We start from the raw sequence: 17698 nt of genomic DNA, 5'->3' as shown, positions 1-17698 counted from the left end.
AAAGCTTCTTGTGATCTCGAAGTCTCCAAAACCCCTACGCTTTATTTATGTGTTGTGGAAGTTAAAACTTCTCTCCTTCCTTGAAAAAAAAAAAAATGGCGACAGCCCATATCTGATAGATTTAAAGAGTACAGTCAAATATATTTTAACCAGCAAATGAGACATAACAGTAACCCATAATCTTGCAACGTTTTTGAATCCAAAATATAAAAACCTAAAATTTCTTAGCAGTGCCGAAAAAGATGAAGTTGTAAAGGAAGCGAAAAATTGTGTTGCGAGAAATTGTCCACAGTTAAAAGATAAGGAGGAAACAACGTCTGGAATTCCTGCAAAAAGCAGAAGTCTGACGTATTTTTTAATGAATTTGAAGATTCCTCAGAAGATGAATCGACGAGAGATCTTGACTTTGTGTCAGATGAAATTCTCAGATATACGAATGATAAAGTCCAATTTTCGGAAGGCATCGACCTGATAGCTTGGTGGCATGGACGTGAAAACATGTATCCGCGTCTTTCCAAACTCGTATACTTCGTGCACTGCATTCCAGCGGCCAGCACGCCATCTGAGAGAAGCTTCTCTACTGTGGGACAAATAATGCAGGACCGACGCACGTCTTTGAAGCCACAGACGATTGATGGCGTCATGTTCCTGCATAGTAATCTTCCAAAGTAAAAAGGTACTTGTACAGCTTCTCTTACTTCACTCTATTTTTTGGGCTTATCTGAATTAGTTACAATTTTTTTTCATCTGATTCTTTCTTTTACAGTATTTGAATCAGAAGCAAGCAGAAGATGAACATATTTAATCTGAAGCCTGTGAGTTTCTATTGTAATATTTATAATAAAGAATTTCCTCGACATATTGTTAGTATTTTTACCATTCCCAACAACTACATTTAAGTAGCACTAGGTAAAAGAAGCAAATATTTAACAAGCAATTTGTTTTCTTGTAATTTTCATATTAAAGAGCTCAATTTTAAGTTTTTACTCTTCGCAACAAGAACATTCAACAGCTAACACCTCAGTATTATTAAACTAGGTAATGATGATCTCATAAGTGCCTACCTAAATTTTAGCGTGCACTACAGTAATATTTGCAGCCACCGAGCATTGTCGCTCTTTGTGAACAGTGAAACAGCCCGGCCGGAGCGGTGGCACGGCGGGCCTTGTAATTAATTACAAGTGGGACTTGAAACTACGGCTCACGTCCACCAACAAGCTGTGACTGCGATAGCCCGTGAAAGACTATTCTCTCTCCTGCGGGTCCGGGGATTAGAATAGGCCCGAGGTATTCCTGCCTGTCGTAAGAGGCGACTAAAAGGGGTCCCACCCCCTCAAGGGGGTCGTTAGCGCCTGCGTCCGGAGACGGACGGTTCCACGACCTCTATTTGCGGTCATTTTGCTTTTTCACTTCTCGTTTCTTCCTTCCTTTGGTTGGTTCCTTTCTTTGCTCTTTTCCACCTCACTGTCTTCCTTACTCTTTCCCTTGTCTTCTTCTCAATACCTTCTTCTCCTTGCCTTCTTCTCCTTGCCTTCTTCTCCTTGCCTTCTTCTCCTTGCCTTCTTCTCCTTGCCTTCTTCTCCTTGCCTTCTTCTCCTTGCCTTCTTCTCCTTGCCTTCTTCTCCTTGCCTTCTTCTCCTTGCCTTCTTCTCCTTGCCTTCTTCTCCTTGCCTTCTTCTCCTTGCCTTCTTCTCCTTGCCTTCTTCTCCTTGCCTTCTTCTCCTTGCCTTCTTCTCCTTGCCTTCTTCTCCTTGCCTTCTTGTCCTTGCCTTCTTGTCCTTGCCTTCTTGTCCTTGCCTTCTTGTCCTTGCCTTCTTGTCCTTGCCTTCTTGTCCTTGCCTTCTTGTCCTTGCCTTCTTGTCCTTGCCTTCTTGTCCTTGCCTTCTTGTCCTTGCCTTCTTGTCCTTGCCTTCTTGTCCTTGCCTTCTTGTCCTTGCCTTCTTGTCCTTGCCTTCTTGTCCTTGCCTTCTTGTCCTTGCCTTCTTGTCCTTGCCTTCTTGTCCTTGCCTTCTTGTCCTTGCCTTCTTGTCCTTGCCTTCTTGTCCTTGCCTTCTTGTCCTTGCCTTCTTGTCCTTGCCTTCTTGTCCTTGCCTTCTTGTCCTTGCCTTCTTGTCCTTGCCTTCTTGTCCTTGCCTTCTTGTCCTTGCCTTCTTGTCCTTGCCTTCTTGTCCTTGCCTTCTTGTCCTTGCCTTCTTGTCCTTGCCTTCTTGTCCTTGCCTTCTTGTCCTTGCCTTCTTGTCCTTGCCTTCTTGTCCTTGCCTTCTTGTCCTTGCCTTCTTGTCCTTGCCTTCTTGTCCTTGCCTTCTTGTCCTTGCCTTCTTGTCCTTGCCTTCTTGTCCTTGCCTTCTTGTCCTTGCCTTCTTGTCCTTGCCTTCTTGTCCTTGCCTTCTTGTCCTTGCCTTCTTGTCCTTGCCTTCTTGTCCTTGCCTTCTTGTCCTTGCCTTCTTGTCCTTGCCTTCTTGTCCTTGCCTTCTTGTCCTTGCCTTCTTGTCCTTGCCTTCTTGTCCTTGCCTTCTTGTCCTTGCCTTCTTGTCCTTGCCTTCTTGTCCTTGCCTTCTTGTCCTTGCCTTCTTGTCCTTGCCTTCTTGTCCTTGCCTTCTTGTCCTTGCCTTCTTGTCCTTGCCTTCTTGTCCTTGCCTTCTTGTCCTTGCCTTCTTGTCCTTGCCTTCTTGTCCTTGCCTTCTTGTCCTTGCCTTCTTGTCCTTGCCTTCTTGTCCTTGCCTTCTTGTCCTTGCCTTCTTGTCCTTGCCTTCTTGTCCTTGCCTTCTTGTCCTTGCCTTCTTGTCCTTGCCTTCTTGTCCTTGCCTTCTTGTCCTTGCCTTCTTGTCCTTGCCTTCTTGTCCTTGCCTTCTTGTCCTTGCCTTCTTGTCCTTGCCTTCTTGTCCTTGCCTTCTTGTCCTTGCCTTCTTGTCCTTGCCTTCTTGTCCTTGCCTTCTTGTCCTTGCCTTCTTGTCCTTGCCTTCTTGTCCTTGCCTTCTTGTCCTTGCCTTCTTGTCCTTGCCTTCTTGTCCTTGCCTTCTTGTCCTTGCCTTCTTGTCCTTGCCTTCTTGTCCTTGCCTTCTTGTCCTTGCCTTCTTGTCCTTGCCTTCTTGTCCTTGCCTTCTTGTCCTTGCCTTCTTGTCCTTGCCTTCTTGTCCTTGCCTTCTTGTCCTTGCCTTCTTGTCCTTGCCTTCTTGTCCTTGCCTTCTTGTCCTTGCCTTCTTGTCCTTGCCTTCTTGTCCTTGCCTTCTTGTCCTTGCCTTCTTGTCCTTGCCTTCTTGTCCTTGCCTTCTTGTCCTTGCCTTCTTGTCCTTGCCTTCTTGTCCTTGCCTTCTTGTCCTTGCCTTCTTGTCCTTGCCTTCTTGTCCTTGCCTTCTTGTCCTTGCCTTCTTGTCCTTGCCTTCTTGTCCTTGCCTTCTTGTCCTTGCCTTCTTGTCCTTGCCTTCTTGTCCTTGCCTTCTTCTCCTTGCCTTCTCTGGTCTCCGCCTCGGCGTTTGAGACAGTCTGTCCTCTCTCTCTTCTTTTTCCTCTTCTTCCTTCCTCCCTGTGCGTGCCTGAAGGCCGACCCACGCGTAGCCGGTGACGGGGTAACGCGTAATTCCCCGCCCTGGGTAGACATGTAAGGCACGCGCATACCCCCTGGTAAAGGCCAGGCCCGGGGAGGGGTGATTGCCTGAGCTGATACCTTCTGACCATGCCGATTGGTCCCTCCGTCTGTTTCTCGGGAGGTGTGACCTGAGGTGTAAACATTCACCTAAGGCGGGAGTGCCCTCTGAGAGGGTCCCCACAAGGAAGGAGCGCGCCATCGGAGACGCTGGCAATCATGGGGGATTCCTCCGCAATGGATTTCACTCCATCTGTCTCGACTTCTGCCCAAAAACGGAAACTTGACCAGCCACCAGTGACCAAAGTACTACCGCCTGTCCCACAGTTCCTCGTTGTTTCTCGATCTGAGGACGGAAAGGATTTTTCCTCTGTCAACCCTTTCATTATCCAGAAGGGTGTAGATGCCATAGCCGGATCTGTCAAATCTTGTACCAGGTTGCGTAATGGCACCTTATTACTAGAAACTGAGAGCGCCTTTCAGGCACAAAAACTGCTTTGGGCCACACTCCTGTACACGTTCCCTGTGCGGGTGGAGGCTCACCGAACTTTGAATTCGTCTCGTGGTGTGGTCTATACTAGCTCCCTCGACGGATTGACTGACGAGGAGATTCAATCATTCCTCGCTGAGCAGGGCGTGACGGCTGTCCATAGGGTCATGAAAAAGGTCAACAATGACCTTGTACCGACCCGGACACTTTTCTTGACCTTTGATAGTGTTAAGCTGCCATCACGCATCAAGGCGGGCTACGAGGTAATTTCTGTTCGCCCCTATGTCCCGACACCTACGCGCTGCTACCAGTGTCAGCGTTTCAATCACACTCGACAGTCTTGTTCCAATGCGGATAAATGTGTCACTTGTGGCAGGGATGCCCATGAGGGTAACTGTCCACCTCCGTCTCCTCGTTGTGTGAACTGTCAGGGTGACCATGCCGCATCCTCCCGCGACTGTCCTGTCTATAAGGAAGAACGCTGTATCCAAGAAATTTGGGTCAAAGAGAAAGTGTCCACCTCGGCTGCTCGCAAGCTATTGGCTAGTAGGAAGCCCACACTGCTCCCAGTGGGGAAATACAGTACTGTCCTCACCTCTCCTCGGACTACCAGGGAGGTGGCAACCCAGACATGCGATCTGACCTTCAGCACCACGGTCGTCCGTTCGGCCAGTGCTAAGATCGCCCGGTCGACGTCTCCTCTTCCTCCCGTCACCCCTCAGACGCAACCACCTTCATCAGCTTCTGCCAAGACGAAGACCCAGAAGTCAGATGCACGGGCCTTCAAGAAGGAACCGTCCCGTGCAGACCTCCTACGTACCTCGACCTCCCAGCCTTCGACCGGTACTTCCACCAAACGTCCTTCCAAGAAGGCTCATAGGAAGCACAGTTCTCCTTCTCCGCCACGGCGCATTTCCTCTCCTGCGCCACCCAGCGGTTGCCGCCCCAGGCCGTCATCCGTTTCGCCTGGCCGCACCGCTGGTAGCCGAACATCTGGCCGTTCACCGGCGGAGGAAGCTCCCCCTCCCGGCCATCTTACCAAGATGGCCGATGAACCTATAGACCCAATGGACGATGACTGTCCGCCTACTGATAGCGGCGGCAGTGCTCGCTCGAAGCCAGGCCCTCAGCGGCCTTCGAGGTGACCCCTTCTTTCATCTTCCTTTTCTTCTTACGATGGCACTTATTCACTGGAATATTCGCAGCATTCGCTCCAACCGAGAGGACTTGAAGTTGCTGCTCCGCTTGCACCGTCCGCTCGTCGTAACCCTCCAGGAAACGAAGCTACGCCCATGCGATCAAATTGCCTTGGCACACTACACCTCTGTGCGTTTTGACCTACCCCCTGTGGTAGGTATCCCGGCTCATGGAGGGGTTATGTTGCTGGTCCGGGATGATATTTACTACGATCCCATCACGTTACACACCGGCCTGCCGGCAGTTGCCATCCGCATTACTCTCCCCACTTTTACATTTTACATTTGTACCGTTTACACCCCATCGTCATCTGCTGTTACCAGGGCAGACATGATGCAACTTATTGCTCAGCTACCTGCACCATTTTTGTTAACTGGAGACTTATATGCCCACCATCCCCTTTGGGGCTCTCCAGCATCCTGCCCGAGGGGCTCCCTGTTAGCAGACCTTTTCAACCAGCTCAATCTTGTCTGCCTCAATACTGGCGCCCCTACCTTTCTTTCGGACACATCTCACACCTATTCCCATTTAGACCTCTCTATATGTACTCCCCAACTTGCACGCCGGTTTGAGTGGTATGCACTTTCTGATACATATTCGAGCGACCACTTCCCGTGTGTTATCCATCTCCTGCAGCATACCCCCTCTCCATGCTCCTCTAGTTGGACCATCTCTAAGGCAGACTGGGGGCTCTTCTCTTCCAGGGCGACCTTTCAGGATCAAACCTTCACAAGCTGCGATCGTCAGGTCGCACACCTCACGGAAGTCATTCTCGCTGCTGCTGAATATTCCATCCCTCACCCTACTTCTTCTCCACGTCGCGTACCGGTCCCCTGGTGGACTGCAGCATGTCGAGACGCTTTACGTGCTCGTGGACGTGCTTTACGCACCTTTAAACGCCACCCTACAGTGGCGAATTGTATCAATCATAAACGATTACGTGCTCAGTGTTGTCGTATTATTAAAGAAAGCAAGAAAGCCAGCTGGACTGCTTTCACAAGCACCTTCAACAGTTTTACTCCTTCTTCTGTTGTCTGGGGTAGCCTGCGCCGGCTATCTGGCACTAAGGTCCACTCACCAGTTTCTGGCTTGATGGTCGCGAATGACGACCTTGTGGCCCCTGAGGATGTCTCCAATGCCTTCGGCCGCTTTTTCGCCGAGGTTTCGAGCTCCGCTCATTACCACCCTGCCTTCCTCCCCCGCAAACAGGCAGAGGAGGCTAGGCCACCTAACTTCCGCTCCATTCACCATGCGGGAACTCGAAAACGCACTTGCCCGGTCACGGTCCTCCGCTCCAGGGCCTGATTCTATTCATATTCAGATGCTGAAGAACCTTTCTCCTGCGGGTAAAGGTTTTCTTCTTCGTACTTACAATCGCATCTGGATTGAGGGACATGTTCCCGCATGCTGGCGCGAGTCTATTGTTGTCCCGATTCCTAAGCCGGGGAAGGACAAGCACTTGCCTTCCAGTTATCGATCCATCTCGCTTACCAGCTGTGTCTGTAAAGTGATGGAGCGAATGGTTAACTCTCGATTGGTTTGGCTGCTCGAGTCTCGACGCCTACTTACCAATGTACAATGTGGATTTCGTAGGCGCCGCTCTGCTGTTGACCATCTGGTTACCTTGTCGACCTTCATTATGAATAACTTCTTGCGGAAGCGCCCGACCGCGGCTGTGTTCTTTGATTTGGAGAAGGCTTACGACACCTGTTGGAGGGCGGGCATTCTCCGCACCATGCATACATGGGGCCTTCGCGGTCGCCTCCCTCTTTTTATTCGTTCTTTTTTAATGGATCGACAGTTCAGGCTACGTGTGGGTTCTGTCCTGTCAGACACCTTTCGCCAGGAGAATGGGGTGCCACAGGGCTCAGTTTTGAGCGTCGCTCTCTTCGCCATCGCGATCAATCCAATAATGGATTGCCTCCCAGCTCATGTATCAGGCTCCCTTTTCGTGGACGATTTTACCATCTATTGCAGCGCGCAGTGTACACGTGTCCTGGAGCGCTGTCTTCAGCGTTCTCTTGACCGTCTTTACTCCTGGAGTATCGCCAATGGCTTCCGTTTTTCTGCCGAGAAGACGGTCCGTATTGACTTCTGGCGCTACAAAGAGTTTCTCCCACCGTCCTTACGACTCGGTCCCGTTGCTCTCCCAATCGTGGAGACAACAAAATTTTTAGGTCTTACATTTGACAGGAAACTTAGCTGGTCTCCACATGTCATATTTGGCTGCCTGTTGTACCCGTTCTTTAAATGTCCTCCGTGTTCTCAGTGGTATGTCGTGGGGAGCGGATCGAACCGTCCTGCTTCGTCTATATCGGTCGATCGTCCGCTCCAAGCTGGATTATGGGAGCTTCGTCTACTCCTCTGCACGGCCATCCATCTTACGCCGCCTCAACTCCATACAACATCGGGGTTTACGACTTGCGATCGGAGCGTTTTATACTAGTCCCGTAGAGAGTCTTCATGCTGACGCTGGCGAATTGCCACTCACCTACCGGCGCGATATACTGCTTTGTCGATATGCCTGTCGGCTACTGTCAATGCCCGACCACCCGTCTTATCGTTCCTTTTTTGACGACTCTCTCGACCGTCAATACGGGTTGTATGTCTCTGCCCTGCTACCCCCTGGAGTTCGCTTTCGTCGCCTCCTTCAACACCTTAATTTTTCACTCCCTGCAACCTTTCGAGTGGGCGAGAGCCACACGCCACCTTGGCTCCAGGCTCAGGTCCGCATTCACCTTGACCTCAGCTCACTCCCAAAAGAGGTTACCCCCGGTTCGGTCTACCACTCCCGTTTTGTTGAACTTCGTTCAAAGTTCATCAATATGACCTTCATTTATACAGATGGCTCAAAGACCAATGACGGGGTCGGGTGTTCCTTTATTGTCGGGGCACAAAGTTTCAAATACCGGCTCCATGGCCATTGTTCGGTCTTCACGGCTGAGCTCTTTGCCCTCTACCAGGCTGTTCTTTACATCTGCCGCCACCGACATTCTGCTTATGTCATCTGCTCCGATTCCCTGAGCGCCATCCAGAGCCTCAGTGATCCGTACCCGGTTCACCCTTTCGTGCACCGGATCCAACGCTCTCTTCAGCAGCTGGTGGACGTCGGTTCTCCGGTTAGTTTTATGTGGGTCCCTGGCCATGTCGGTATCCCTGGGAACGAAGCTGCAGATGCCGCGGCCAAGGCTGCAGTCCTCCAGCCTCGGACAGCTTCTTGTTGTGTCCCTTCATCAGACTGTAGCAGGGTCATTTGTCGGCGCATTTTATCGCTGTGGCATGCCGATTGGGCTGCACTTACGGACAACAAGCTTCGGGCCTTGAAACCTCTTCCCGCGGCTTGGACGTCCTCCTCCCGCCCTTCTCGGCGGGAGGAGGTCGTTTTGGCCCGGTGACGCATTGGACACTGCCGGTTCAGCCATCGCCATCTGCTGACGGCTGCGCCGGCGCCGTTCTGCCCATGTGGGCAATTGCTGACGGTCCGCCACATTTTAACGTCCTGTCCGGATTTTAACACACTGCGTCTTGATCTTAACCTGCCATGTACTTTAGATGCCATTTTAGCAGATGACCCACGAGCAGCTGCTCGTGTTCTTCGTTTTATCAATTTGACAAACCTCTCTAAGGACATTTGATGATGCTGTTTTTTAATCCTCTGCCTGTCAGTCTGTCTTTTATCGTGTTTTCCCTTTTAGTTGTTGTTTTAAACTTGTGCCTCGCGGTGCATTCTTAACGTAGTCAGAGCGCTAATGACCATTGAAGTTGTGTGCCCTAAAAACCACAAAAAAAAGACTATTCTGATCACATTGAAAACTTACAAAATATTCAAATCATCCAAAATAATAATGTCTTTTAATTTACCAGCCAGTTAGTAAAGATAAGGGCTGAAATTCGTAACAAAATTGAACTTTTAACTGTAACTCGGTATTGCTTAACAGGGAACAGTGCCTAACATTTGAAGTTATGGGACAGTGGTTTTTATATAGACATCTTGAAAGCGTTTGCAGTTCCATTAAACTCTGAAAAAAATTATTTTTTAACATTGAAAGTATTAACTCCGAAATCTACTGCAAAATTTGTCTTAGTAATTTAGAACAATGTTGAGGATGTTTTAAAGTGCGAAAAACATTGTTTAGTTGAGAATGAAACAGACATTTCATTTATCGCTAGGTCTTAATTCGATGAATCAGCCGCAAGGTGAGGTTCGAGATTTCAATCGTATTTTTAGCTAAAGCTAAATGGACTCCTAATTTCTATAACCACTGATTTTGTTGTCACTCTTCGGAAGACGAGTTATTTCTTCCAGAGAACGTCAATTATTGCTGGCAGTTTAACTTTTTCACAGGTGCGCCAGCGTTTTGCAGTGTAGGCCTAATACTGTAAATATTTTCACCTGGAAATGACGAGGACTGAACGCGTAAGCTGTAATATAATCATCAGCTGACATGAATGGCTTCAAAATTTGACACATCCTAGCAGTGAGTACAAAAAAACTGTCGGTAAATGATGCAATGAGCTAGTAACAGTTTAAACCCATCGTCATTTTCAGCTGCCTAGGCACAAGAGCAGCGAAATATAATTGTTTTTATACACGTATTTTCATCATTTAATACTATTACATTGAATTTTATTTTTTTAAATAGCGTTTCCAATCTCACGAGATCCGAGCCGCTACTGTGTGTGCTCCGGAGCGCCAGTGCTTTCCTGTTTGGAATGGTCCGCTTTAGAGTCGGTATAGAGCATTTCCTGTTTTTTAAGAAGTCAAAAGTAGTTAAGTTGTCGCAGAAATGGCACCCTGACAATAACTATGCCATTACATATCACAATTCTAAGTACAACTGTCTACTACTATTAACTATTCATTCAAAACTTAAATATGTGCGGATGCGGATTAATTGCTGCGGATGCGGTTGCGGATTAAGACCTTGCGGATGCGGATTGCACTTTTCTTATCCGCGCAGACCTCTACTGATAACATAACAGCAGCTACGCATGTCCACCTGAAAATGGCTTAATAAAATCCACAATTTCCCTCTGAAGTCTCCAGGAAGCTGAAAGAGATAATTTTAATTTACCGTTACCTGCACGCTATATTGCGGGAAAACTGGTAGCGGCTCCCGCGATCGCTGGACGGCTCTGCGTCATGGAAAAATTCCAAATGTGCTGAAAACTGCTAAGAATGTGGAATGAAATCTTGGGCAAGCTAGCAATAAATTATTACAGGTAATGGTAATAATTATTTCTATATTCAAAAAATCAACATAAATTGAAAGTACACACCTTTTACAAATATAAGCCTCCAATGGCGTCTTTCTCGTTAAAAGGACAAACGAAGGCTACCTAAGCATTCAAGCGCGCGTCAGAGGTTCTTACAACTTTAACAGCTACAAGAAGACAGAGTAAAGTTTTAACCTTCACTATTTATAGGCAATTTAATATACATCTTTCTTTGTTCTCTGTGAATTATCATAGTCTGCTTCGATACGTACATTCGCCGACCATAGACGTTATTTGTGAAATATAAATACATGAATATTGCACAAACATACAAATGAAAAATTATTTCCTTTTATACATAATCTACAGCCATTCATACAGTAATGAAATAGTAATACAGACAAATGTTAATTTTTATAATTTTTTATATGTTCTAACGTTTTTGTAAATGTCTTGCCAGGAGACGTCACAGTTTCATAGCACAGAAGTGGTCTCTCACGAGCCAGACTAATAAACGTGGTGGAAAGATGGAGAACATTAATTTTGACAGCATTGATCACACGATTTAAAAAAGTTACATTTGTGTGGTTGCCACCATACCACTGCAACATGAACCCAATGCTACTCATCTGGAGCAAAGTTAAGGGTTTTGTACCGAGAAATAACAAGACATTTAAGCTGCCAGGCGGTCTGGAGCTGATGCACAAAGCTTTGGCTCGCGTCGCTGTCGAACGCTGGCGGGATACATAAAACCACCTCATAATAAAAGAAGAGAAAATGTCGCGTTTGGTTGGATTCGTGGATTCTGTTGTTGATCGATCGGTTATCACTGTAGCAGATGACAGTTTCAGTACCGAAATGCTTTTTTTCGGATTCGAATATGGAAGGAACTGAGAGATTACTAGACGACTGACTGTAAGTTAGTACCTTCAGTGGCTTCAATAGTTAGCTATACCGTGGAACCCCTGCAGTACACTTTTGCGTTACACACATGGTTCAAAAAAAATGGTTCAAATGGCTCTGAGCACTGTGGGACTTAACTGCTGAGGTTATCAGTCCCCTAGAACTTGTAACTACTTAAACCTAAATAACCTAAGGACATCACACACATCCATGTTCGAGGCAGGATTCGAACTTGCGACCGTAGCAGTCGCGCGGTTCCGGACTGAAGCGCCTAGAACCGCTCGGCCAGTGTCGCACACATCTCGCGCAGAAGTACTACACTGTAGTAAGTTAAGATTTTTCATCACCGTTGTTTCTAATTACAGTACTATGATAGTCCAGAACGAGAGTAAGTTACGCCTTCCGTGTGGTCCTCTAAGCAGCGTGCTGTGTTGTTGGCCATTTCACGAACATTATTTTACTATTTTTAAAATTTTAGATTACGTTCTAAGCTACATTGTTTCTTTGCTCATTTCTTTTTACATCGTAACTGCACCTGCTCAGATCACTGCTGGTTAGTTGGACCACGTGGCTAAACAATAGTGTCCAAATTAAATGCGCCGGTAAAGTAGTTGTCACGTCAGTACTACTTGATTGTACTTTGGCGTGCGCTGTGTTATTCAGTCGTTTGGTATTTAACTAATTTGTAAATGAAAATGATAATGTTATTTCATTACAGTGAGTAATTACAAAATAATTTTTACTCCCGGCTAAAGATTTGGTCAAGTTGCTAAAGAAATCCAAGTTAACGTTGTGTTAAACTGTTGTCTGTAAGTCGTGTAAGTGTCACTAAATCACAGTTCATACAACATACAACTACTGATTATTATGGAAACAGCAAAATGATCATTAAAACCACCGAATATCAGCCGCGCACAACACTGACGTATGTTACCTGAAACAGTATTCTTCGCAACTCGTGGGTAATTAATTTCGGCTCCATACATCACCAAGAAAAAGTTTGTTATATGTATCGTGCTATGAGCACTGTTTTTAAAGAACGAACTGATTCGAATTATTTCCATTAAAATGGGTTCGGGACCACCGGTGACATTTATTTTTACACAATTTTATTACCTTCGGCATTTATGTCTGCGGAGTTGCGTAGCGTAATTGGAATTTGTCGCTGAGATAATTGATAAGATGGCGGCAGACAACTGACAGACTTTCTATTGTTAGAGCAAATTTCCTTTCAACAGGATAAGTACTTGAATAAATGCCGATTAAACTTTACTTTCATATTTTGCACTATTTAGACTAATTTTCATCAAGCAAACCTTTGATACAGATAAAAATGCGATACAGATCGCTATCATCAATGGCTGCGCTCCTTGCAGCGGAAAGAAATAATTAACACAGATAAGGCTTATTGAGAGAGGAAATACAGTTACAAATAATTATTCACTGATATTTATAATAATAATAACAATAATAATGAACTCTGTTCTCAAGTAATAATTAACAAATAATAACAATTTCTTAACAGACCTCAGTTTGATTTGCGTGTTGCGTCCGTATTTTATCATCGTTTTGTTTTATTTCACTGTTTTTCTATATATCAGATAGGTAATGTTTATAACTGTTAGAGGCATAATTTCCATAATTTCCTCTCGTCGCACTGTAGCTAAAATTAATTTCGTGGATGTTACATACTTCACGTGAAACGAAATGCAACGACATCCCAGCACAAGCGGATTAGTACACGGTGTAACAGTAATCTCGGACCCCGCGGTCGTGCATTGTCGGTGATGTATGGGAGTCGGAAGCCTCAGATGGCGGTGTGGCAACGCGGCCAATGCGGCAATGTAGGGTGCGGGACCAGTGGCCAGCCAGCCAGCTGGAGCTACCTTTGTGCCTTGCTGGTGCCGCTAACTGCCCCCCCCCCCCCCCCGCGCCCCCTCCAGAACCCATCGATGCTGCCCTTGACCGCGGCTGCGCTCTCCAGCTGGATCCGCGCACACATTGTGGCCACTGGCCACCAAAGCGCCTCGCCTCGACATACGCCCTAGTCTGTTTACATCCGCAGGCTCCACGTTCGAAAGCTGTCGGCACGAGGAACGACTTTGCTAACGGTGACGTGGCGCTCCACGAGTTTTGTGACGTCACTTCCTGCTGTTTCTCGCTGAGAGGTCATTTCATCACGTGCAAAACAAAATAAGTTGTGCAATATTTCGGCAACATTATATGTAAATTGAAGGTGGAGAGGGGAACAAGGAAAGGAAACACTGCTCTCAGCTGCATCGGGACATTACGCGGAATCAGCGGCGGCGAGTAAAAATGTATACCGGACTGGGATTCGATTCCGTGATCTCCTGCTTACTAGGCAGGTACAGTTGACCACTGCGCCATCGACACTATCTCGGCAAGTCTTACGGCTTACCCACACTAGAGGGCCTGCGTAGAGGGAGAGAGTGGCCAATAGTGATAGAGTCGCTGATTGGCTAAGAGCCGAGGACGCCATGTTTTTACCAAGCTGACGCCGACTTGATACGAGTATAAATAAGTACTGTGTGTGATTCTGTACCATTGGTTCTCTTCAACGCTTCGAACGCCAATTCCATTGCACAATTACGTACAGGTTGTTAATACGGTAATATTGAACGACTTTTGCATGTTCTCTGTCGGTTCTATTTACGCAAATTACCTTACAGTCACTCTGTTGATCGGATCTATGACGATACTTTTAGAACTTCACAGCAGTTTTAGAGGCAAAATTTTTATTTCAAGTGATTTACTGAGCGTCACTGATAATTTGAAATTCAAAATCATCAAGGACAGTCAAGAGGACTGCCAGGTTGCTCCGCTGTTGGGTGCAAAAACCGAAGTGAACATGGATATATGATGCTCATTTTCCGAAGAAATGAAGAAACTGTTAGAAAGCTCGGTTGGTGTCTTTGTGTATCGAACAATCAATTTCTTTCTATGTGCTTATAATGCCTACAAAACGAAATTAAAAAATTACAGAATAACATTTTTACTGATACATCCCTTCCACGACACTATACAAACTCTACAGTGTAATCAGGTCGTGTGATATACTAGCACAGGAGTAAAGCTTTGAATTTGCAGTCCAAAGGTCTTGAGTTCGAATCCTGCTTAATCCAGGTATTTTTAAACGTTATTTTCTAGACTTTTAATGGTTTTAGCGTGACAATTCATGCTACACGATGTGTTGTAATATGCATATGGAACACTAAGTCTACGTACTTCGGACTGGCGACTCGCACTTGTCTCTGTAGTCTTGGCTACTCACATTCCTGTAAATTGTATTTATCGTGTGGATACTCAGTTGGCTACTTCGAATTACTTTCTGCTGTTTCAGTAGAGTACCTACGTATTGATATTTTTCCGATTTTCTGTGGTATAGAGTTCCTAAAAGTGTGTACGGAATGACATGTTTTGCTAGCGTAAGAAAATATTATAAGATCGACACACACTTAAAATGCATTATGTGGGGACGGAAAGAGACAAGACTTTACCAATTTTAGCGATAAATACCCGCACGGAAAAATCTGAAATAGCATCATGTACTCTGAGACACATTAAATGAAACTTCTTTTTCTCATTAATCAGTAGTCAATGTTTTTATAGCATCATAAAATACAGCTGTTGAAATTCGGCAGACATACACACTGCTTCACATTCTTCTTCTTCTTCTTCGCGGATGGATCACTTAGGACCACGCGTAATCAACATTTGTTGGCCTTCCTTTTCGCCCAGTATTCCTTCATAAACAACGAGTGGGCTAGCTTTCGTTGCGTAGACCATGTATGTCGGTTAGTTTTTCTCTCTTTTTCCTCAAAACCCCGTGTGTTTGTGATTTTTCTGATTTCATTTCTATCATGTAGATTTGGAGACCCTAATTCTCTCAGGTCTTTTTCCGTCTGTTTGTACCAGTTCGGTCTTGTAGTTTTGTTCTTTAAAATGTATGGATTTTGTGCGTTAACCTGTTTGAGTCCATTCTTTCTAAGTGCCCCATGAATTGGATTCTTCTCATGCGCATTGTGTCTGTTATTTTGGAGATATTTTTATATATTTCTGCATTGGGTTTTGGATAATGTATCCCATCTTTAGTTCTTGGTCCTTGGATTTTTCTCATTATCTTACGTTCTTTCACTTCTAATTCCTCTTTTAGTGTTCTGTGTTGAAGGTTTAGTGTCTCAGATGCTTAGAGAGCTTCGGGTCTAATTACTGTTGTGTAGTGTCGTATTTTGCAGTTCCACGAGAGACTCTTTTTGTTGTAAATGTTTTTTGTTAACTGAAACGCCGTCTCCATTTTCTGGACTCTTGATCTGACAGATCATTACAATTTTCTGCAATCCATCCACCTAAATATTTAAATTCTTTTACTCGAGAGATGTAGTTATTACCAATATTGAGATCAGAAGGTGCATCTTTGACGTCAGTCATAAATTTTGTTTTTTCAGATGAAATTTGTAATCCTATTTTAGCTGCCTGTTCTTGTAATAATTCTAGCTGTTTCTGTGCATCAGTAATGCCTTGAGCGATCAGTGCCATGTCATCAGCAAATGCTAAACAGTGTAATTCTATGCCCTTATGTCTTGGTCCCAGTCTGTGTGCTGGTGCACCTGCTTTTTTTCCATTCTCTAACAACTTTTCCAAGAGCACAATTGAAGAGCACTGGGGACAGTACATCCTCTTGTCGTATTCCTGCGTCTATTTCAAATTCTGTGCTCAATTCTCCCATAAATTTTACTTTGGATTTGGTCTCCGTGAGTGTTTCTTTTATGATGTTTGTTGTCTTTTGATCTAGTCCAAATTCTGCTAATACTTCAAAAAGGGATTCTCGGTCTATACTGTCATATGCTTTTTTAAAGTCGACAAACGTGACGACATAACTTTTGTTTGAAGTACTATGTAAATATTTCATTGAGTTTTTCAAGTTAAGGATTTGTTCTACGCAAGATCGACCTTTTCTGAACCTATCTTGGTATTCGCCTAGTTTTGAATCCAGCTGAGGTTCTGCGCGGCTTAGTAGGGCTCTAGACAGAATTTTGTATGTTATTGACAATAAAGATATTCCACGATAGTTGTTGGGGTCTGTTTTACATCATTTTTTGTACAGAGGATGTATGATTGCAGTCTTCCAATCTGTGGGGATTTTTTCAGTTTTCCAGATTTCATGTATAATTTCTTTGAGTTTTGCAATAAGATTTTCTCCTGCATTTTTCCATAATTCTGCGATGATTTGGTCTTCTCCTGATGCTTTGTTATTTTTCAGTGACTGAATTATCTCTTTAATCTCTTGTAAACTTGGTGGCTTTGAGTCTGGGTTTCGTTGTGTACGATGGAACTCAAATTTTTCTGCAGGCTTTTCACAATTCAGTAATTTAGAAAAGTATTTTGCAAGAATTTCACAGTTTTCGGTGTTGGTATGAGCAATTTCCCCATGGTCATTTTTGAACTGGAGTGATGGAGGAGAGCACTTTGTTAATTTTTGTTTGAATACTCTGTAGAAATTTCGGGAATTGTTTTTCTGTAAATCATTTTCTATGACTTGCAATTTTTTTGTCTTCATGTTGTTTACGGTCTCTTCGTATTGCTTTTGTGACTGTTTTCCTGGTATCTGCTTCACATATGTATTAGGCCTATACAAACATGGACGAATGACATTTGTTTTATAGGCTCTCTAACCCACACACTCACCGAGCGCCACCTATACGCAGTCCCTGCCCATTATACTTCATATTCGCTCCCTGAGATTCCCGCAGGAGGTCGCACGTATTTCTGCATCCGCACTGAACACAGTGGATTCTTTGCCCAGATAAGCCACTCAAATTACATGAATGCTTGCTGCCTGTTCTTCCGTACGTGTCCGAAAGAACAGAGACCACGCATTCGTGTAACTTCGGAAACGTGCCACGTAAAGTAGAACCAATAGCAAGCAAGAATGCTCCCTACGTCACAGGCGGAAAGCAAGACGCCATACTCCGTTTGTAGTGTTCAGCTGCCGTATGTATCCGACGGGTTTTATATTATACGTTCCACGCAGTGAGTATATGCTGTTTCTAAGCACCAGCGCGTTGAATGTCTCTAGAACGAATCGTTACTGGTACGATTTGTTGTAATAAAACGACGGGTGTAATGAGAGTAAACTGTTTTAAGGCAACGGCTCATTTACGATCAACAACAACGTGTCGTTCTTGTAAGGATTTATTATCTAATTAAATGTCAATAGTATTTCAGTGATTAAAGTGCAGATAACGAGGCCGATTGAAGCTGAATTTTAGCGGAGCGTAGTTTTTTGA

At 45.1% G+C, this 17698-nt stretch overlaps 1 protein-coding gene across 1 annotated transcript in view; it reads right to left on the bottom strand.

Moving 5' to 3' along the window:
• Positions 1-1473: 1473 nt before the first annotated feature.
• The window catches only part of LOC126482210 (repetin-like), a 78626-nt gene continuing 62401 nt past the window's right edge, over positions 1474-17698 (bottom strand). The window contains exon 5 of the mRNA XM_050106189.1: positions 1474-3407. Within this exon, the coding sequence (XP_049962146.1) occupies positions 1474-3407 (1934 nt within the window). The remainder of the gene's footprint in view (positions 3408-17698) is intronic.

The sequence above is a fragment of the Schistocerca serialis genome, chromosome 5, assembly GCF_023864345.2.
Source record: "Schistocerca serialis cubense isolate TAMUIC-IGC-003099 chromosome 5, iqSchSeri2.2, whole genome shotgun sequence".
NCBI lineage: Eukaryota > Metazoa > Arthropoda > Insecta > Orthoptera > Acrididae > Schistocerca > Schistocerca serialis.
The sequence above is the reverse complement of the archived record's forward strand: the minus strand, read 5'-3'. Positions and strand labels throughout refer to the sequence as shown.